The sequence below is a fragment of the Eptatretus burgeri genome, chromosome 5 (assembly GCF_056783735.1).
Source record: "Eptatretus burgeri isolate ZD-2024b chromosome 5, Ebu_testis_v1, whole genome shotgun sequence".
Classification (NCBI taxonomy): Eukaryota; Metazoa; Chordata; class Myxini; order Myxiniformes; family Myxinidae; genus Eptatretus; species Eptatretus burgeri.
The window spans coordinates 99910520-99932832 of record NC_140965.1 but is presented as its reverse complement, the minus strand read 5'-3'; the positions used below and the strand labels follow the sequence as shown (position 1 = coordinate 99932832).

The window sequence follows — 22313 nt, the reverse complement described above, 5'->3', positions numbered from 1 at the left end:
GAGTGGAAGGGACAAAACAGTGGGGAACAGACACATTAGGTGAACTGTGGAAGGGAGAGGGATGGGGATGGGACGGGGAACATGGCGAAGAGAAGATGGACGTTTCAGGGACTTTCAGGAAGGAAAGCAGGAGAAATGAAGGAAGTGGGCTTGGATGGATTATCGGGGGTAGAAAAGATCAAGGATTTGGATGGGGGAAGATAAGAGGTGGTGGTGAACAGCTGTTTTGAAAGCCTGGAGAGAAGAATGGGAAAGAATAGAGTGAGGAAGTTTATTCCAAAGGCGGGAAAAAAGAGGAATGAAAGAGTGAAGATGAGCAGTGATTCGTGATTTTGGTAGTTTTACCAGAAGGGGGTTGTTGGCGGACCTTGAGCGCCCTGTGGAAATGTGGTGGGGACAAATCGCAGAGAGAGCAGGGGGGGCAAGGCTGGAGAGGAGTCGGTAGAAGACAGAAAGACCACCGACCAACCTGCGGTGATTGAGTGAGAGGCCCAAAGACTCAGCTTCATTGCGAGAGATGCCGATGATCTTAAATGCCCTGGTTTCGACAGTGTGAAGCCGAGAAAGGTGGGAGGCAGGAGCACCAGCCCAGAGGGGAGAGCAGTACTCCATCAGGCTACGGACAAAAGCTTTGTAAGTGGTCAGGAGCTCAAGAGGGCCGAGGAAGGACTTAGCACGACGGAGGATTCCCAGTCGGCGACTGGCTTTTGAGGCGAGGTTGGAAATGTGACTTTCCCAGGAAAGGTCATGGCAGATAGTGAGACCTAGAAGCTTGAAAGAAAAGACTTCTTCCAGAGGATTGTTGAGAAAGTGGATGGGGGGGTTTTGTAAACGGTCCTTTCGAAGAGACATAGTGAGAGTGTGAGATTTGTCTGGATTGAAAGACATGTTCCACGTGTTGGACCAGTTTGTGATTTTATCCAGATCTGCAGTGAGCGAAGAAGCTGCTGCTTGCCGGTCTGAGGGATGACAGATGGTACGGCAGAGGGTGGAGTCGTCGGCAAAGAGAAATAGAGGATTTTCCAGAGAGTCCGAGAGATCATTGATGAAAACCAGAAAAAGAACAGGGCCCAGAACGCTACCTTGAGGAACTCCAGCCTGCACAGGAAGAGGGGATGAAAGAACTCCATTTAGGGCCACACGTTCACTGAGACAGGAGAGGAAGTCTGCGAGCCATGAGTGGAGATGGCCTTGAATACCATGGGAAGAGAGTTTGGTGAGTAGTGCAGGGTGCCAGACTGTGTCAAAAGCACGTGATATGTCCAGGGATACGGCTCGGATTTCCTGTCTGGCATTGAGGACCTCCATCCATTGATGGGAGAGCAGAAGCAGCATATCCAGGGTAGAGTGACCTGGTCTGAAACCAAATTGATGATTGGAAATCAAGCCATTGGAGAAGAGGAAGGATTTCATATCTGAAGCGATGATCGATTCCATAACCTTGCTGATGATTGGGAGAAGGCTGATTGGTCTGTAGTTATAGGGATCTGTTTTTGCACCTTTTTTATGCAGGGCAGTGATGTTAGCAGATTTCCAAGCAGATGGCAGATGACCTTGGGCAAATGAGAGGGTGAATAGAACAGATAGAGGGTGAGCAAGAGCAGAAGAGCAGGCTTGAGGACACGTGGGCTGATGCCGTCTGGACCGGTTGCAGAATCTGACTCGAGGTTTGAAAGCAAGCTCTCCACCTTGTCAGGAGAAAAGGACACAGAGTCCAGGGACAGTTGGGTGCGACTGGGTAAAGTGGGTAGAGATAGTGATGGGTTTAGGACACAAGATTTAGCTGCAAACACCGAGTTTAGACATTCAGCTTTTCACGTGCGGTATCAGTAGTGCGGCCATTTGAGGTAAGGGAGGGGATGGAGGGGGAACATACACCAGAAACAGATTTGATTAAACGCCACCAGGATTTTGAGGAGGGAGAGAGGTTTGAGAGTTCAGACTTGAGATGAGAAAGATGTTGTTTTCTGGCTCTCCTGAGGGTAGATACACACTTGTTCCGAGCTTTGTGGAAAGAACTGAGATTGCCCTCAGTTGGGTTTGCTTTCCATGAGGCAAAGGCAAGTTGTTTCAGGACAACTGCCTCGCCACAAGCTTCAGTAAACCAAGGGCAGGAGGAAGGGTAGGACAACTGAACACGAGAGGGGATAAATCTGTGCATGAGGGAGAGCAAGTTTCTTTGAAAGAATTCCCAGGATGAGTTGATGTTTGAGAAAGTAGTGATAGGAGAGCAGTCTGTCAGTTTGATGGCTGCTCGGAGACCTTGCCAGTCGGCTTGAGTGAAATGCCAGACTCGACGGCGGTGAGGTGGTTCTCTGATAACAGCCAGAGAGATGTCCACTTTGACAAGGACGTGGTCAGAAGAACCAATTGGAGCGAAGGAAGAGCAGCAGATATTGTCAGGGAATTTTGTCAAAATCAGATCCAGAAGAGATGGAGTACCATTGGTTGAGATCCGGGTCGGGAAGTTGACCGATTGAGTCAGTCCCAATGAGTCGCAGAAAGCTTTTGCTGAGGTGCCATGGCAGGTGAGAGAGGTACCAACACCTAGCCAACTGGCGTGATGACAATTGAAGTCACCACATAAGAGGAAGAGAGAGTTTGGATGAGAAGATAGAAGATGGTCCATGTTTTCGGAGAGTGAGGTGTAGATGGAGTCATCACTGTTCGGTGGACGGTACAGTACACATATAAACATGAGGTGGGAGTGGAGGGGAAGCCGAAGCCAGAGGTATTCCTGGGGGTGTGGGGGAGTGAGAGCAGTGCATGGAGAGTGAGGAATAGAGTCTTTGATGAAGAGAGCAACACCTCCACCAGGACGAGGCTCAGGTCTGTCATACCGTAAGAGGGAGTAACCGGGGAGAGATACTTGGGAGTCAGACACGTCTTGGGAGAGGAAAGTTTCTGTTAGGCAGATAATGTCTGGTTTGTCAGTGGCAACCTGTATGGAAAGATCTGAAAGGTTTGAGCGAAGGCCCCGGATATTTGAGGTCCACACTTTTAATGAAGGGGAAAGGGAGGAGGCTTTGGGTGCAGGAGGTGGAGGGGGAGGGGGAGGGTAGGACAAGGGACGAGGGGGGCAGGTAAGGAGGGTTGCTGAAGGAGTGTGGGGTATTGCAGAATAGCGAGGGGAGGGGGCCGAATGAGGAGGAGAAAAGGTTCTGTGGTGCTGGGGAAGAGGGGGGACAAGAGACAAGGAAGAAGGCAGTTGAGGATTTGAGGAGGTGGAGTGAAGAGATGGAGGTGAGAGGGCAGTGGAGGGAGGCAGGTTGGTGGATGAGAGGGGGGGCAACTTTGAGAAGGAAGAGTGAGGGGGATGAAAGGTGGGAGAAAGGTGAGGGGGGAATTTTTGAGAGAGGTGAGAGGGAGGCTTGGAGGGAGAAGAGTGGGATGGTTGCTTTGAGAGTGAGAGTGAGAGGTGAGGGGGGTGAGTTGGCACTGAAGTTGGAAAAAAAGAATGGTTGATGGAAAGCGAGCATCCATGGCAAACTGGGGTTTTTAAAAGAATTTACACCATACATCGTTGTTCCCTTCACATTTCTTTCTACTTTATATTTTATTATATCTGTTATATTTTATATAATTCTCTTCATTCATTGTAATTCATTATTTATTTATGTGTCTCTCTCTCTCTCTCTCTCTCTCTCTCTCTCTCTCTCTCTCTCTCTCTCTCTCTCTCTCTCTCTCTCTCTCTCTCTCTCTCTCTCTCTCTCTCTCTCTCTCTCTCTCTCTCTCTCTCTCTCTCTCTCTCTCTCTCTCTCTCTCTCTCTCTCTCTCTCTCTCTCTCTCTCTCTCTCACATCACCTATCTCAACAAGAAGTGAATTCTTGCAGAAATCTTTCTGTAAACACCACTTCGCTGCGTCTGGATGGGTTTGAGGGTAGTGGAGTAGCAGCTGAAACCCGAATTCCTGTCCAGGTTCCTCCTGATGACTCCATCTTTGCTCTTTACTTCTTCAGGTTCCTTCTTGGTCTTCCATTACACTATGTTTGTACCATATCCTGATGCTGTGTGGACTGTGCTTCCCCGCTGACGGACCTCTGGGAGCTTGTACATGTTGCTGCATTTGGAGTCTTGGGAGTAACTGCTGAAATCTATCTGTCCAGGTTCTACTCATCTTTGTTCCTTTCACATTTTTATTTTTATGTATATATGTTTTTCTTTATTTTAATATTTCTCTTTATTCATTCTAACTTGATTTTTCTTCTCTTCCATCTCTACTTGTGCGTGCCCGTATGTGCGTGGTCGCACGTGCAAAAAAAAAAGAAAAAAAAAAAGAAGAATTGTGACGTCAATCATGATGTCATAGCACCGTGTCCTGTCATTGGTTTGGTAAATAAATGGCCATAACTTGGGAACCACTTGTCCGATTAATATCAAACCTTGAAAAGGCACATCCTCAGGTCCCCAGCAATATACATGGCAAGTTTCAATTATATCGGGCCAGTGGTTGTTGAGAAACAGCGGTCGCAGACAGACAGACAAACACACAGACACAGCGATTGCTGGAATTATAGACAGATATGCCTCACTTTCATTATCTATTTCTCGAAGGAGAAGTGAATTATTGCAGAAATTTTTCTGTAAGGCTCACTTGGCTATGCCTGGATGGGTTTGAGGGTTGTGGAGTAGCGACTGAAACCCGAATCCTATCCAGGTTCCTTCTGATGACTCCATCTTTCCTCTTTTCTTCATCGGGTTTCTTCTTGGTCTTCCATTTCATTATGAAGGCACTGTATAAGAGTTGAGGGTGCCATCAATTAAAAAGGTTGACAAACACTGCTTTACTTCATCGTTCATCGCAGAAAGGGCCACCACCATACATCGTTCGTCGCAGAAAGGGCCACCACCATCCATGTGTGTCCCAGGGACTCCACCACCATAAATCCGACGCTGACTGTACATGTGGAATAGTGCAAGTACTTACTGACCCCCGACAGAGAAAGGGGGTACTACATACGCTTCCACAGGAAGCAGGTATTTCTATCGTTGCAATCGTTCAGTGGAATCAATTCAATGGAATCAAAGGAAAATTCAATGGAATGAAAGGTCATGCACAGCAGGAGGGGTATGGAAGAACAAGACAACAGGTGACAGCAGGCAAATTGATCAAAGCCAATAATCCATGAAGCAAAAAAAAATCCACACCTGGCAGTGTCCCATGGTAAAAATTCCCGCAGCAGCTATGAAATCAGCAACAAGACTGCACTTGTTCATGAAGTCTGGATACCTGTTCTCCAAGCCGTATGCATAGCGAAGAATGCTGATTATTACCACTGAAAAGACACCACAAATTCTGCACATTACAAGCCGCACCTACAGAACACCACACATTACTCAATATCTTTCAATGTTGCAAGGCACTGTAACATACATACAAGACATAAGAAGCACAATTAATGTATGCTATAAATTAAGGTTCATTGTGCCATGGAGAGAATAATAAACTAGAACGGCACTAGGTAGAGCGCATACCTCCACCAGGCTGAACAGTTTAAGTTTTGTATTCCACCAATAGTCCGGATCTGCATCCGGCCATGAACCAAAATCTAAATCAGCTTGTTCTTGCTACCCTACCAAACTCATCCACCAAGTTTTGTCATAATCAGTCAACAACTTTTTGAAATATCATGCTATAATGTGTATCGTTTTTGGCCCTATCTCCCAATGATAAAGAATCGCTTAAAAATTTAAGAATTCTCCGATTTGGACATGGAATCGGATCTTCACAAAATCTAATCAATTCGTCCTTGACACACACCCAACCTGTCCACCAAGTTTCGTCTGAATCTGTCCATGACTTTTTGAGATATCGTGCTCACAAACAGAAAGACAAACAGGGGTGAAAACATAACCAAAGTCCACCTTCAGTGGTGGGGGTAATCATCGCAAAATGGTTTTAAAACAAACATTCCACAATGCAATATTTGTTTTACAGTCACTTTGTACGTGTGTGAATGTCCGAGTGTTTCAAATTTTAACCTGGGATTTTGTGTATAAAAGGCAGAGTGATTGATGTAGGTACATTCATTTGATATGTGCCTGGTGTTGGCTGAATGGTGAGGGTGGTGGGCTTGGGATCCTAGAATCCTGAGTTCAAATCCCGTTCAGCTGTTGAATTAATACCAGGTGGGGTTGACTCTGCCTGTCATCCTTCCAAGGTCGGCAAAATGAGTGCCAGCTTGCTGTTATCCTGTGTTGAGGTGGTGACCCATCCAGGATTGTGCCCAATAGCCAAGGAGACTGCTTAGGCAGCACCAAAGCTCTGCATAGAGAATGATCGCAATGGATGGATGGATTCATTTGATGGAGTTTTCTGGAGCCCAAAATGTTCGATGGCATTGCTAACAAAAACACATAATCACACGTTTCCTGCTTAACACATGCTGCAAATAAACACGGTGGCAAATGAGATAAGAAAGGTGTGGAAGAGAAAATAATGAAATGCAATTTCTGATAAACCAAAACATCCAAACCTGGTAAAATAAAATAAAACTATTGGCTGTGTAGTATGGTGATGATTGCCTGTCAAAGACATACCATTCAAATAACAACTTGGGGAGGGAAACGTTTTTTTTGATGAAGGATGCTATTCAGAATGATGTCGTGCACTGGATGCATGCATTTCCTCATTAATTCTACACTGAAGCCCATGCTGAAGCTTCAATTTTGATGTGCAAGTGCATGGCAAAAGCAGGCATTTCGGCATGATACCTGAAGTCCTATAAACTTTCTGTTCAGCCACCAGATGGCCTAATTTAACCCCCTGGTGATCTGATGAGCCTCCCCCATTATCCGATGAGCCCCCAGGTTGTCTGATTAGACCCCCCCTCGTGGTCTGATCAGCCCCACTGTGGTCAAAAAGACCTCGTTCCCATCCAAACACAAGAATGAGCTGAGTGGTATAGCCCTTGAAAGTGCAATGGCTAATTTACTCTAAATAAATTCAGCATGACACGATGGATATGTACAGAAGGATGAAAACAGCTAATTCAATTTTTTTTTTTTTGAAATGCAATATTTTCTTCAACCACACATTCATTTACAATCACAAATCCTGCACATCATCTTTCAATTAATGATCCAAACTTGCAACACATTACTGTGAACTGCACATTCCACAATAACAGCGAAAGAAAATATTTACGAAAAGCCAAGCAAAAGAAAAAAAAAGAAAAAAAAAGACATTTTGAAATGAGCGAAACATGCATTTCCATAAATATCTTCAATGTGGCAAACTGTCAATTACAAACGTTCCATAAAATGACATCAATATTTTATGTTGATTGGATGCATCAATAATTCAGAAAGTTAAATGAGTAATGAATAGACAATTCCACTTCGACATGATTAGACAATAGTCGAGAAGCCGAGGAAGGCAAGAAAGACAACAAAGAAAATGCATCTCCTTACCATTCTCCTTTAATCAACTCTCGTGAATCTACAGGGCTAACAATCTAACATTGCACCCTTTCTTGTTGGATGTTTGAAACGATTGAATAAAAAATATATACGGTACAGCCTCACGGCATAACCAACTCGCTAACGTCGTTCTGGATCCAAAATATCGCAAAGCGTTTACAAAACTCGCAATCCTAAACCCCAAGAGAAGATATTTTAACACATGCTTTTCATCCACACACTCACGGGTAAGTTTACTGGATACAAATATATGTTTAGAAACAACAGCAAAGCATTCAGCTTTCAAATACAATGTAAACAAGTTCAATCTTTTTTCAACTTTTCCATCGTATTGTAACACCACGTGCAGTACACGATTCAGGTTAAACATCAAGTCGCCAAAGATCGGTCACAAGAAACAGGCCGACAAGGAGAAAATGACTAAAAAAAAACAAACATAAAAGCATAACACAAAGGCACAAAACATTTCTTTAATAATAATTCAGAGTCGAGATGACAACTACCAGAAATGGTTGTACATACAGTACCAGTCAAAAGTTTGGACACACCTACTCGTTCAAGGTTCTTTATTTTTGCTATTTCCTACATTGTAGAATAATAGTGAAGACATCAAAATCATGAAATAACACATATGGAATTATGTAGTAACCGAAAAAGTGTTAAACAAATCAAAATATATTTTAGATTTTAGATTCTTCAAAGAAGCCACCCTTTGCCTTGATGACAGCTTCGCACACTCTTAGCATTCGCTCAACCAGCTTCATGAGATTGTCCCCCCACCTCCTTTTTTTAATCCATTACTTCTTAGGAGAAAAACTGCTTTGATTTTCATCATTTGAATATTAGTCACACTTTTCAGGAATGGATCCCAAACGTAAACTGGGGTCTTTCTGCATGCAGTATATTCACAGGAGTCTTAAGCCGCCATTTTGTTTCGGCCTGCTCAACAATGCCATGTCTTGAACAAGCCGCATCAGTTTCTGTACGATAAAGTGCTCAAGAGTGAACAATGGGGTGCATGTTGACTTGCATAGCAAATCAGTAGGGCAGAACTTCCCATCTATTGACTATGCACACACTACGTCAGGCCAATGAAGGGAGAGAGACACTTGAGCAGGTTTGAATCTTTCACCAAAGAAAATCACATATTTACAGCAATGCAAGTCTTTATGAGGCACGCATATAAATCAAAGACACCAATAAAGGCTTACCCCGAGCACTCAAGAACCCCTTATACAACCGACCTTATGAAATAGACAGGCACCACATTCATCCAAGGAAATCAGACAGACAAGGGGACAGAAAAAAGAAAGACGTCATGGCATATTGTTGACCCCTTCCCCACCCGTATGTGAGCATCCTTAACCCCGCAGATCCCAACGAGGCGGCGATGCAGATGAATGAGAGGAGCAGCTGGGAGGTGCGGTGTCGTGTGTCGCTTAGCTCTGAAAAGAACTGTTGGGCATCTTGTGTTGTTACGTTGCTACTCCATAACAGACGAGTCTTGAGGTATATGCGCTGGAAGATGCAAGGTTATATGGTGTGAGTGCGACAGACGTGTAAGAAATCAGTTCGACCGGTCACCGCCCATTCCGCTTGGTGCTTTGAGGAGCACCTCCCTTCGCCTCCTGTGCCACCTGACGCGTTGAAAAGCGCCTCCCTTCATGCCAGTGTTAGCCACGTCTCGCGTAGCGAACGTGGCTCTAAGGGAGCTCGGTGTTGTTCTTGTTCTTCTTCTTCTTGTGAAGACAAAACCTTTAGGACTCGGCTCTTTTATATACAGGATCCAGATCTCCTTATATACTAAACACCTGTACACATCCTCACATAGACGGTGCCTTTTGAGAGCGTCCATCATGAACTTTTAAATATATTCGGACATTTGCTTTAAAGTTTCATAAGCCTGGTGTTGGCTTAGTGGTTAGGGTGGTGGCTTGGGATCCCAGGGTCCTGAGTTCAAGCCCCGTTGGCTGCTGAATTAAGACCAGGGGGTTAACTCAGCCTGTCATCCTTCTGAGGTCGGTGAAATGAGTACCATTGTACTGGTCCCGGTGTATGCCCCGGTTAGAATAGGTGTACCATATCCCTGTGTGTCGTAAGAGGCGACCAGGGTTGGCGTCAGGAAGGGCATCCGGCCATAAAAAAAACATTGCCTCAAGAAAAAGCCCAACCCCTGCACAGCAGGGAAAAATGGCTATAAAAACGGTCAATAAAATAAATAAAAATTTGCTTTAAAGTTTCGAAAAGTTCACGTTACTATTTAAAGATTATCCCATTTAATGTATTGTAATTTCGTAAATACACTATTTTCTCGTCATGAACGACAATCGTCCATGACGGGTGTCGCTATTGGCTCAATCAAGGCACGTGACGAAATATCGGAAGTAGTAGTTGTTGTTTTTTTTTTTTGTTTTTTTTTGTTTTCTTCTTCCTCCTTGTTCTTCTTCTTCTGGTGAAGACAAAACCTTTAGGACGCAGCTCTTAGACACATTTGTCCTTGTTTTCTGTCAGGAGCGCCCCGTTCCACCTGATGTGTTGAGTGTCATCCTTCACACCTTTTTGTGTCCCGTTTGGAAGCTGAACCTAGCGCTTTTCCATTCTGCTTGGCAAGCGGCTCGCTTCCCGCTTGGCACCCTCGGTTATGCTTGGAGCGGCTTGCTTCCCACTTTGCGTCCTCTTGGACCGGACTGTTTTCTTCTCCCCGGAGAATTCTTCTCATTATCTGATCAGCACATTAACTCTGCAAATGGGACCGATAGGGATTTTTATTGTCCCTCCACTCTGTTGCCAATCACATCCACTTTTGCATCCAGTACCGATTGGCTTTTGTGCACTGCGATTCAGCGTCCACGATTGGTTGCCGTATTTCAGGAAGAGCTTCTTTTGATCCACTTAGCCTGGGATGTGGGAACGACGAAGGACTACAATCATTATAGCCTGGAATGGTAATTATCTGGCTGAAATACTGGTGAGGTGACATGGTTTGATGATTGTGATTGAGAACGAAGCATTAAAATAGGGGTTTGATTCGGGGTGTCGGAGAATAAAGGTTTCAGAATGCGTTTAAGAATGATGGTCGATTCGGGTAGGTGTGTCGGAAAAAGAAGGTTTGGAAATGAGGTTAAAATTTAGATGCATGAGAGGCAAGAGTTTATCAACTGTACAGCCATAGGCAAATGGCTGTCACCCACATGTCAGCAGCACAAACCAATCACCACATCTTCATGCATTGATAGACGTGGCACACACCAAATATCGTCTCTCGCTCCAGGCGGAGTGGGCCAATCACTTACCCAGAAGTTCAACCAATCTCTGTGAAGCCATGAACTAAGGCGTGCCTCCCATGTGCTGACAGAGTTGGGAGGAGGGGTCTCCTTCCGTTGTTGGTGGAAAGGAAATGTGTCATATCATCCTCTTCTTGACCGAATTAACATATGAGAACAATGGAGGTGAAACCTTACCTTAGCCATTCATAATTACACAATGCCGTCCCCTCACAGGCAATGCCGAAGACTGCTTACCCGTAGCACACATATGCATGCATATGCACACATGCAAAACTATGTGTACATATATGGCATCTATGGCTTTAAACTAATGATCGCTCTCTACCCATAAATATATTGTTGCGGATTCGCGCCCGCCGGCATGCGAACGGCCACGTAACTCGAATCGCGGCACGTCGCCCACCGGACGGACAATCCCGTCGTGACCCTCTCGGACTAACGCCGGGAACTAGTCACGGGTGGGCCTTTCGGCCTCACCACGATCGTGCCAATCGGCCCCCCGCGTGGGATAGGGTTGCTCGCCAAATTCGACCTACCTAAGTACCCACACGGAGGGTAGACCGGGCGATCGCACCTCGCCGCAGGTCGACTCCGGACACGGGCCACTTTAAGTGACCCGTTCCATACTATCGGGATAACCGAGCGGTTATCGTCAACCTGGACGGTTCGATTAATTATCGGGCGTTTTAGCCCATGACCAACCCTTTACGTGAAGTAAGATGGAGATTCAATAAAGGAAAAGACGAAGCAAAACGGGAAAAACAGTTCAACATAAAGCACATTTATTTCGCGATGGCACACGGATAGCACACATATACAATTATACACCAAAAGCAAATGTAAAAGAAGAAGAAACACACAATAATGCACAAAAAGCAAATGTAAAAGCAAAACACAATGCAGATCTACCACCGACTACCGAGCACACGGCAACACTTATACAGTTTTACTTCACAGACAGCGCCGACAACACATATACTCAAAGCAAAAGAAAAAGGGACCACCCTCCACTATGAGGGGCAGACGGGCCCGGGGCCGAGACCGCGTCGAGCCTACCCGTCTGGTGATGAGCCGCAAAATGGCGGTGGCGCCCCGACTCCGCGGGCCTCGTGGACAGTGTCTGGAATGGGGTGGGAACGGGGCCCCCTTCTCGCACTATCTCAGCGCGGGGGGAAACAGGAGGGGGGTTGTTGATGCTCGGGGGGCATGAGGATATCTCGCTGGCTCGGGTCCCGCGACGAGCGTCTCCACCGCGACCTCGGTCGCGTTATCGGCCTCCCCTCTCCGCAGCTCCCCGACTCTGACACGAGCGCCCCCTCGACTGCCTTCGCCGCCGCCACCTCTCCAACTCTCCACAGCTCCGTCCAACTGCTTTCTCCGACTCTTCTCTTCACTGACTTCCCAACTCAACTTAACTGCCGGCGAGCGAACGCGGCCCTTTATAGCCCCCAGGGCCTCGCTCCTTCACCTTCGACCCTTTACCTCTGGCTGGCTCCCCATTGGACAGAGGAAAAGTGGGCGTGAATGCTTTTTGATCCATGAATCTGCATATAGCGATATTACTCCGACGCACCTGGAGGCGGGGCCAAATCGCCCCATGCTCGCTGATAGGACGGAACAGAAGTGGGCGTGAGTCGTTTTTGATTCGATTTCTTCGGAAAGGCTGGTGTTTCTGCACCCGCTGCTCGGTGCGCGCCCTGCACGAGTCCAGTATCGGTGCCCACAAGCGGCACGGGAATGACGGTGATGCGATGGTTGCAAGAGCGAGATGTGACGGCAAGGGTCGTGGCTGTTGGCGTTGTGAAGCGGCGTTGCGGTTGGTGGTTGTTGTGTGATGGCTGTTGAGACGTGGTTGGTGGTGGTAGTAATGGTAGTAATGGCGGCTGGTCCAAAATAAAGATAGTAAAAGAAAAACGGCTATCTAAAAGGATCGCAGCCCGCATGAATGACATTTATTCCCTCTAAACAACGGGTTTGGGCCTAACTACACATATACTTACAGAGGTATCTCACCTAAGGGACCTGAATGGTGGTTTGCGAATTTCGTCAACCACAACAATATTAATGTATATAATGTGGCGTATCCCTTAAATATGTCACAAGTGGTAAAATAACTCTTTTTTTTTTCTTTCTTGAGCCATGATTGGGGAGGGGGGTGGGATGTGAGGGAGGGAGTGAGAGAGATTTTATTTTTTGCTTTGGCCGTCACACAAAATAAGAGACAAGCTCATTTGCAAAACAGTATTGCTATACCACACAAAAGGCAATTGGTTCATCTTCAGGTGCTAATCCATGGACTGCATTGGCCAAATATGTTTTCAACTGGTACTAAATGTGTCGGAGGGGAAGAAAAATCAAATATTGTGCTATTGTTGTATACAGAGATAAAGGGTGGCTGACTATTCCCATAACAAAATTTGCATTTAATTTGGCTCACTCAGAAATGCGCATCCACTTGCGGCAGCACTGAAGAGGGAACTCTCAGTAGGCCTTGCTCCCACTGTGCTGAAGAAACAAAATGAAGGAAAGTGGGATGTTAGCAAAGCAGATATGAAAGGACAGGAGACTGCCTAAAAAAAAAAATTAAAAAAAATTATAAATATATAAATACTTTCATATTTTTATTAATTCTGCAAATAGCACACACAACTTAAGATATTGTCAATTTTAGGGCAATATTGAACAACTGGTTTATCTGCAAGAGCACAACCTAAATTAAGCACCTGTTAAAAAAATAATAAATACATATAAATTATATTTATTATTATTATTTTTTTTTATATATATTATATAAAATATATTATTATATTATATATTATATATATATAATAATAATAATAATAAATCATGTACAGCAGGTCCAATATTTCAGCCCAAAGGTGACGTTCGTTAGAAACTAATTAAGATGCTCAAAAAAACTAAAAAGCTAATTTACATGGATAGGTGCTATGTGCACATTGAAATTCATGGAATCATACAAGCTGTGTTGTGACGAATACACCACAATATAGACAAATTCAGACAGGAGAATAATGCCTGTGTTTTAATTGCATATCACCTTGTACAATGTGCAAATGTGTAATTAGGTGCAGTCAAAAAGCCCTCGACTGTGCCAGCTGCGGTGCTTGGACACATGTAGTATGGTGGAGCAGCAGAGAATGTGTACGCCTCGTTAAATGAGACTTCTTTTGATTGGTGATGTTAAATGAGATTCCAGGTCTCATGCAGTGTGACCAGTGTGACCACTTATTTTCATAAATGCAAAGGTGAGCCAATGAAAAAAGCCAATAATTCACAAGGTTTTGTAAAAGCAATGATAATAGAAAACCTATACGTCAAGAAAACCTATAGAAAACCAAGACGCCAAGGTGAACAACGAATACCAAGATCTTGTGAAAAAGCCAAGGAGTGGTCACACTGGTCTCATGGACTCATTTTTCTTCACTGGAGAATCAATCACAGACAATAATGTACGGAACACACTGTAGGCCTTTGATTAAAAATGAAGGCATACTATAAGGGCGAGTTTTTGGGCTCGTGCCTCAATTTCCAGAGCCTCATGACTAAAAGAGCAGAATGGGAAGTTTCAATTCATGAACCTGAACTGGACTTTATACATGGCACAGAAACACGGTTACACCCATCTATTGATGATGCAGAGTTTTTACCTGATGGATGTGTTGTTCACAGAAAAGACAGACCACCTGACAGGCATGGATGAGTCTTTTTTTTGTGCAGGAAGGACTTGCCAATTGTTTGTAGAGAGAAAGTGAGAAAGCAGAAACACTGAGCAATGAGTTTGCAAACAATTATACCAACAAAAACACAACACCGTCATCGCCAGATTATGACCTCCCGGTATCCAGGACTTGGTTGTCATTGAAGCTGGCACAGCTAAACATCCTCAACCCCCAGCAAAGCACCCAGCCCTGATTGCATCCTGGCATGTGTCCACAAGAGGAGAGTACTGGAACTAGCACCCATCCTGGCAAACATCTACAAATCATCAATTAACACAGGGTATGTACCTTCCCAGTGGAGAAAGGCAAACATCTCCCTCATCTTCAAGAAGTCTGAGTAGCCTGATGTGGGTAACTACAGAGGGGCACTTCTTCCCTCAAGCAGTGTACCCTGCGAGATTCTTGGACGGATTGCACATTTACACATCATGATCCATCTCGAGGAGCACAAGGTACTTGTAAACAACCAACATGGCTTTTGAGCTCAACACTCCACAACAATGACTCAACTATAGTATTTATGATGCACAGCATCGCTATGGCTGTATTGAGAAGGGGAAAACAGTCCATGCAGCTTTCTCAACTTTGTAAAAGCCTTGGACAAGGTGTCACACAACAGACTTCTTATCAAACTACAAGCATACAGCATTTGAGGGTCCATTCTCACATGACCAAGATGCTTCCTTAACTCAAGAACACAAACAATCTGTGGAACAGCTCCCACTCAGTCAACACCAATTTGCTCAGGAGATCTCTAGGGTGCTGTAACAGGACCAATTGATTGCCTGGTCTACATCAACGACCTGTCAGCCAAACTACGCAGCACAAATTGACTGCTTTCTCATGATTGCTGGACATTCACCTCAGGAACAAAGACAGACTTCAAGGTCCTCTAAGAGGACTTGAGTAAGCTAGAAGAATGGAAAGACAGTTGGTCAATGTCATCGGACCCAACCTAATGTTTAGTCGTGAAGATCTCCAAGAAGACCCAACCACCTGATAGGAATTATCCCTTTTGTGGCTATTCCTGTAGGAAACATCCTCATACACATGTATGGGGGTCGAAATAGACAAACGAGGATGGGGTACACAATTCACAAGTGTAATGTCCAGGTTCATTGACATAATGAGCTTCCTAAAACGGAACCTCTGGTCATCGCAAAGGAAAGTGAAAGAGAGAGAGAGAGCACACAAGACTCGTTAGACCATAATCCTGGCATATGCTAGCCCTGCACAAGACCCATACCACAATGGAGACATCCAGAAGCTTGAGGCTATCCAGAGAAAAGCTGCTTGATTATGTACCAATGACCTTCTGTATCCATCTTGTCCACCCCATGCATCCTCTCCTGTCCCCCCTCCCATTCCTTCCCACACCCATTTTTGTCCAAGTCTGCCTCTATCTTGGCCTTAAACTCTGCTGTTGATGTTCCCCCCACCCACACTGTTCCTTTTGTCCTGTTGCGTCCGAACCTGTTCAGTGCTTTAGTACTAGCTCTTCCACGAGCCTCAACTATGTACACAAAAAAAGGGAAAGAAAAAATAAAATAAAAATTATTTTAAAAAAAACACTACAAACAGAACAGTAGCGTTATTGAAACGCGGAAAGTCTGAGAGTGGAAAACGCTCGAGAGGAGGAGGATGGACTGGAGGCTCCACTTGATGTACCACATTATCAATGGACAAACTGGAATCAGAATGGAAAGTGTGCTACAATGTGCATGGAGTATTTAAAAAAAATAAAATCCAAAGATTGATAATTGCTTTAAAGTTGGAAAATATTTACTGTGGAGTGAACCTGTGTTCTTTTTTGAAGGAACTCATTCCCTTGGCCCAAATCCAAACTGTGCCCTGGACCTGCTGAGCAGACAAGGCAAAGAGCCAAGATGGTATCCAGTCTCACACTACAGTTGGAGTTTGGTTACTTCTGCCCTGTTTATGGTAGTGGCTTGAATGCAGGAAGTGGGAAAACATAACAGCATGGAAGGGAAAAGCAGCACATCTCATTTTGTTTATTTATTTATTTGTATGCAGCCTGTGGCTACTTGGCTGCATCATTTTCTGGGGGTGCACAGCTGTGCTGCCGATTCAATGCCCCTGTTACCAGCACGCTGGTACTCATTTTGCCGACCTTGGAAGGATGACAGGCTGAGTCAACCCTACCTGGTGTAAATTCAACAGCCCAACAGGGGCTTGAACTCAAAACCCGAGGATATCAAGCTAAGCAGCTTAACCGTTAAGGTAACACAAGTCGGAACATATCTCATGATTATCATTCATGTACAGTGTCATTCATGTGACATAAAATGAAACAATTGTTCACTTAGTGATAAAAGTGTGAAATATGACAGGATTCTGGGTCACTAATACACTGAACATTTTCAGGGAGAGAGGCAAGCTCAAACGGCCTCATTACAGCAGCCATTTTGGATTTCAAGTTAGGCACCATTGGTAACAAATATACTGAACAAGATGGTTCACCCAATTAAGATTGGATTATTTCGACTTTGGTATTCAAGTTTTAGTTGAACCTACGGGTGATCATCCAAAGATGGCAGTTCACTACCCCTTGACTGGGAAAGTGACGGAGTTTGAAATGTGCATGAGCATTCGACCAAGAGACAACACAAGGTCGCTAAAGAAACCATTATTTCTTGTTTTTACATCAATGTAATTAAGAATTTTAAGTTTTTATTGTGACAATAATGATGTACAGCAGATTTGGGGGAAATTGGCCCAAACTTTTGGAAACTAAAAGGAATATAAAATTGGCCTATATAGCCACTTCCCAGTCACATAGGTGGTTGAATAAAGTGGCTACATCCCCATTTTTGGCAAAGAACCTTAGTTATTTTCGTCACTCATGTTGTTTGCACTTGAAGCTCATCAGATTACAGTGGATGAAGATGTTTTTGAAGAAACTCTCATAAAAAAGGAGTGATAGAGTCCACATGTTGTGACAGTTGAACTCCAATAAATCCAAACTTCAGAGAACAGAAATAAATTAATTTACAGCAGAGGATTCTCCCAGCTTAGAGAGGTACAAAGAAGTATCACCCTTGGAGTGACCCATTCTCCAGTAAAAAAAAAAAAGGAAAAAAAAGATTTTTTAATAGTTGGTTCTGTGACAAAAATGGAACACGACTCATTTTATGGAGTTACTACTTTTGGAATGATGATACGTGTTTGCAGGTGTGCCCTCCATTTACAAGACACTTGTTTACTTGGCAAGCTCGGTGCTGTATATGCCATGGCACAAAAGTTAAAGTGCCTTACCCAATGCCTTGTGACATTAAACAACCAGGCAAGACAAACAAACTATCACACATGGACAGGCAATTTGAAATCCAAGATGGCCACTATAATCGGGTTATTTCTGCCCGACTCCCTCCTTTAAAACGTTTCATTACCTCTGCCAACAAAGGTAGACGGAGGTTATGTTTTCACACTTGTTTATCTCAGAAAGTTATGGACGGATTCGGATGAAACATGGTGGACAAGTTGAGTATGTGACAAGAAAGAATTGATCCGATTTGGATCTGGATTCAGATATAATTTTTAAGTGATTCTTCACTGTTGAGAGATAGGGCCAATAATGATATACAGCATGATATTTCAAACAGTTATGGACGGATTCGGACAAAACTTGGTGGATTGAGTTGGGTAGATGACAAGAGCAAGCGGATCCAGGTTTGGTTCAGGTATGGATACAGATCTGACCTATCAGTGGGATACACAACGTAAACCGTTCAGCCTGGCAGAGGTATGCTCTACACCGAGTGCTGTTCTAATTATATTTACAAGTGTGACGTTCTGGCAACTTCCACGCTTTTATGAGAAAGTGCACAATTATTTCACATATCTGCCCCAATATTATGCCAAAGTGGAGATCCACTTTCTTTCTGGAAGATAACGGAGACAAAGACATACCTGACAAATGGAATTTTGTCTTTGTCACAGCAGCCTGGAGTGGAGCAGTTTTCAACAAATCTGGAGGGAAAAGAAACCAAAATACGTGATCACTTTATATGACTTTCTCATTATTTTACCACAAATTGAACCATGTGCCTTGTCAGTCTGAATCTCGCTACATACAGCAGGAAATATTTTGGCAATTTATCACTCTCTTTGCATTGTTTCCGTCATTTTTCTCCCTCGTTACTGTTTACATCATCTATCTTCTACCATGTACAGCAGGATTCCACACACAGCTGACTTTGTTGTGCAAATAGGGACAGAAAGCAAATGGCCCTTTTATGCACAACGTGGTTGGCAGACAGATGAGGCATCTTCATGTCACAATTGGTACCAAAGCCCTTCTTATCACTTAGAGCATTCATGCTTTTTGGTATAGTTTATATTTATCATCATTTGCAGGAATATGCTGAATTATATGATAATTCACAAACATAAAATAACCAAAAAAATAAAAATACAAATTTTACAAATAAATATAATCAACAATTAATTTGATGTACCATGCTCCGTTACTGAGGCTCGGTGCTGCCGAAGCAGTTTCTTGGCAAGAGTTATCCTGAGTAGTTTGCCATTGTCTTCCCAGGAGGAGTGAGGGCAAGAATTTGTAATTTGTTCAGGGTGCCAGAAATAACTTGTGAACTCTTCGTGAAGGACCGTGGGATGTTTAACGTCTACCAACTTATTCTGGCAGATGGGACATCCAGTTGAACGTCCATCCAAGTGACGGCACACACAGTGACGAATCACCCTGCCTGTGAAGCACTGAAAGTTTATAGCTGGGCCGAGATTCAAACCCGGACTACATAAGCAAGTAGGAGTTTGTGCATACCTCGAGGCAATCGTGCCAACCCGAAATTGGCATGGAGCATACAAATATAACAAAACATCCACCAATATCACATGGAATCAAAATTAATTAAATTTATCATTCAAAAAGGGAAACACAGACGCATGATACATCCGAATCAAACAAAACTTTCCAATATTCATTTCCACCACCACCTTTCAATAAACCACAAATCCAACCACATACTATGCACAATAAGTCCATAACCAAACACCTTCCTTTCAGGGATGTAGGACTCGAGTCCATTTTTTCGGGGACTCAGACTTGGACTCGAATCTTCAGGACTCGGACTGCCAAGGACTCAGACTCAGCCCGATTCCGGCTCAAGTCTGGCAATATTTAGTGTGCAGTTAAACGTTTAGTACAGAGTAGAAATGAAAAGGTTAAAAGGTCGTTTGGACCTTATTTTCCATCTCGTACTACAACTTTTTCACATGATACATCATACTAAATAAGCAAAAGAGACGTGTAAATATTAACCAAATACATTTTCGAAATAACAAGGGATGCCATTTGTCGCATCAGGAAGAAAAGTCTGACGGATGTCGGGTCAAAGAGGTCATGCGATCATACACAGCAAGCGGAGAGTTGTTTTGCGAGAAGTGACATGGCAAACATTCAAACAGAGAAAGACAGTGACAGATGTATAGATTATTTTATAGTCAGCTGGTTCTATTTCTCAACTTTATTCAAAGTTATTTATTTATTTATTCCATTCATGTTAGATATAGGGTTCGTTTTGCAGGTCCAAGGTGTTTGGATTAGGGTTAGGGCTCGGATTACATTATTCCATGTGCAACAAATCATATCACAGTATGAAGGGGACTGATACGAGTACAGAAAGTGGTCGGATATTCCATTACGACAAAAATAAACGAATTAGAGCATAAATAAGCTGCAAAATTCATGATATTAAACGCGATCTAAGGATTAAATAAGCTACCGAACCAACTAAATATGGTCATAATGGTTTCCTCGACAGAAAACAACCCAGGAATGCCTTTTTAAAATAAAAAAATTAACCTTTGAAAATAATTTTGAAATTTGCTCCTGGCAACCCAGAGTTGCTGATCTGTGTGTGCGAAGTTTGCTGCATTTTTTGTGACGTAATACAGTACTTCAAAGTCAAACATTTTTCTTTAAATTCACACAGAGATGAAAGTTAACATGTAAGATCGCATTTATCTCCTTTTACCAAAAATAAAATAATGTCCCTTTCATTGATCTGAGGATGCTTTTTTTTTCTAAATCGTTTTCTTTTAAAGCAGTGCGTATTATTGGACAACTTGCTTAAATGTTTTCAATGGGTTTTTTTTTTGAAAGCCCATGTAAAGCACTGAAATGTCTTTTTTATGAGCTGTTACAGTGAGTACACAAGTCTCCCAGCTCTCCTATTATCAAAAATGTACAATTTGTTAACTAGAAAGCACTTCAAATGATGAGGTTGTATTTTATCAAAAAAAAATCGACATTTCTCTTTTAGTCCTCATTAAACATTCATTTTGAATTCAACATTTAACCTCGAGACATGTAGTTGACACGTGTGTTTATTTTCTAGATGGCAAAATCGTCCGTAACCAAACGTTTAATTAAATTCATTGATTTTTTTTTTCTTTCTTTAAAAGGATATTAAGAAGGCCCAACACTATAATCAAGGTGTCAGGAATCAAACTCTTATCATTTTACATTTTTATCATTATTTATTATTATGCAGGTTTTTGAGCAAACAACATGAAGAGGACCAAATTTTGGAATAAAATATTGATGCAAGTAACAAGTTATACTGTTAGTCGGTTTTAATATTTTATTGTCTTCGTTTACATAATACATAAGCATAAATAAAATAAATTCGCTATTTTTTGCCACTTTACAATACACTTTCAGCACAGGACTCAGACTTGGACCAGGTGGACTCGACAACAACACTACTTCCTTTATTCATCAAGACATTGCATTATATATGGGATTGCACAGTTTTGATAGCTTACTGTTCGACATTTATCACAATTATGTTGACGATTATTCCGCAACTGCATTAGGTGGCTGCTGCCATTTTTTGGAAACCACGATGTACAGTCCCTATTTGATTTTATTCACGGAGGAGCAAATATTGCACAAAGGTCACCGCTCCTCTCTCCTAAGGTTTATCAAGCTTGTGGTCTGGAGTGGTTCAACATATCTTGCGGACTGGCCTCCAAGAATAATCTTTATTACTTTTTTTTTTCCTTCTCAAGATCATCCCTGTTGGCCTCAGTAAGTCCAGATTGCCACACTGGTATGGCATACTCAAGCGCAGGTCAATCATATGACTTGTAAATAGTTACAAGCTCTTCCCAAGGCACTCTTGAACCTTTTTTTAAAACTACTAAACATATCAAGGGAAGTGTGAAGCACCCCTCCCTTTATATGGAACGGTTTCTCTGGAAGCAACTTTAACACATGGACTGAAAATTCGTTTCCCAGCTTCCACTGGATGAAATCAGCTGCAAGTTTCAGAAGTAAATCCTTTGTACATCGAGGTAATATGTTCCAAATTTCAGCAACGTCCATTTCCGCATTCTTGAGTTTTTAATGAAAACCCTCAAAATAAACGTTGGCCTCTGTCTGTCCGACCACCCAAAATGTGTTGGCACTCATGTCTCAAAGGCTATACATTGAAACTAGCTAAAACTTGGAATATACATCGGCCAATATATCCAATTAATGGCTTTCAAAACAAATTCCACCGAAGTGTCAGAGTTACCTCCGCCATCGAAGGTGAAGGAGGTTATGTTTTCACCCCTTTCTGTTTGTTTCTTTGTTTGACTGTTTGTTTGTTTGTGTGCAGGATATCTCAAAAAGTTGCGGATCTGGATGAAAATTTGTGGACAGGTTCGATGTGTGAGAAGGACGAACTGATTAGATTTTAGTGAAGATTCGGATCCGACTACTAGAATTTTAAAAGTGATTCTTCACCATTGAGAGATAGGGTCAAAAACGATATATAGCACGATATCTCAAAAAGTTGTGGACGGATTCGGATGAAACTTCATGGACAAC

At 43.1% G+C, this 22313-nt stretch overlaps 1 protein-coding gene across 1 annotated transcript in view; it reads right to left on the bottom strand.

The window, feature by feature from the left end:
• The window catches only part of LOC147027049 (transmembrane protein 150A-like), a 41805-nt gene that overhangs the window by 11696 nt on the left and 7796 nt on the right, over window positions 1–22313 (bottom strand). The window contains exons 3-5 of the mRNA XM_085883155.1: window positions 18380–18439; window positions 13147–13214; window positions 5149–5276 (exon numbers count right to left, since the gene is read on the bottom strand). Coding sequence (XP_085739281.1) covers window positions 5149–5276; window positions 13147–13214; window positions 18380–18439 — 256 coding nt within the window. The remainder of the gene's footprint in view (window positions 1–5148; window positions 5277–13146; window positions 13215–18379; window positions 18440–22313) is intronic.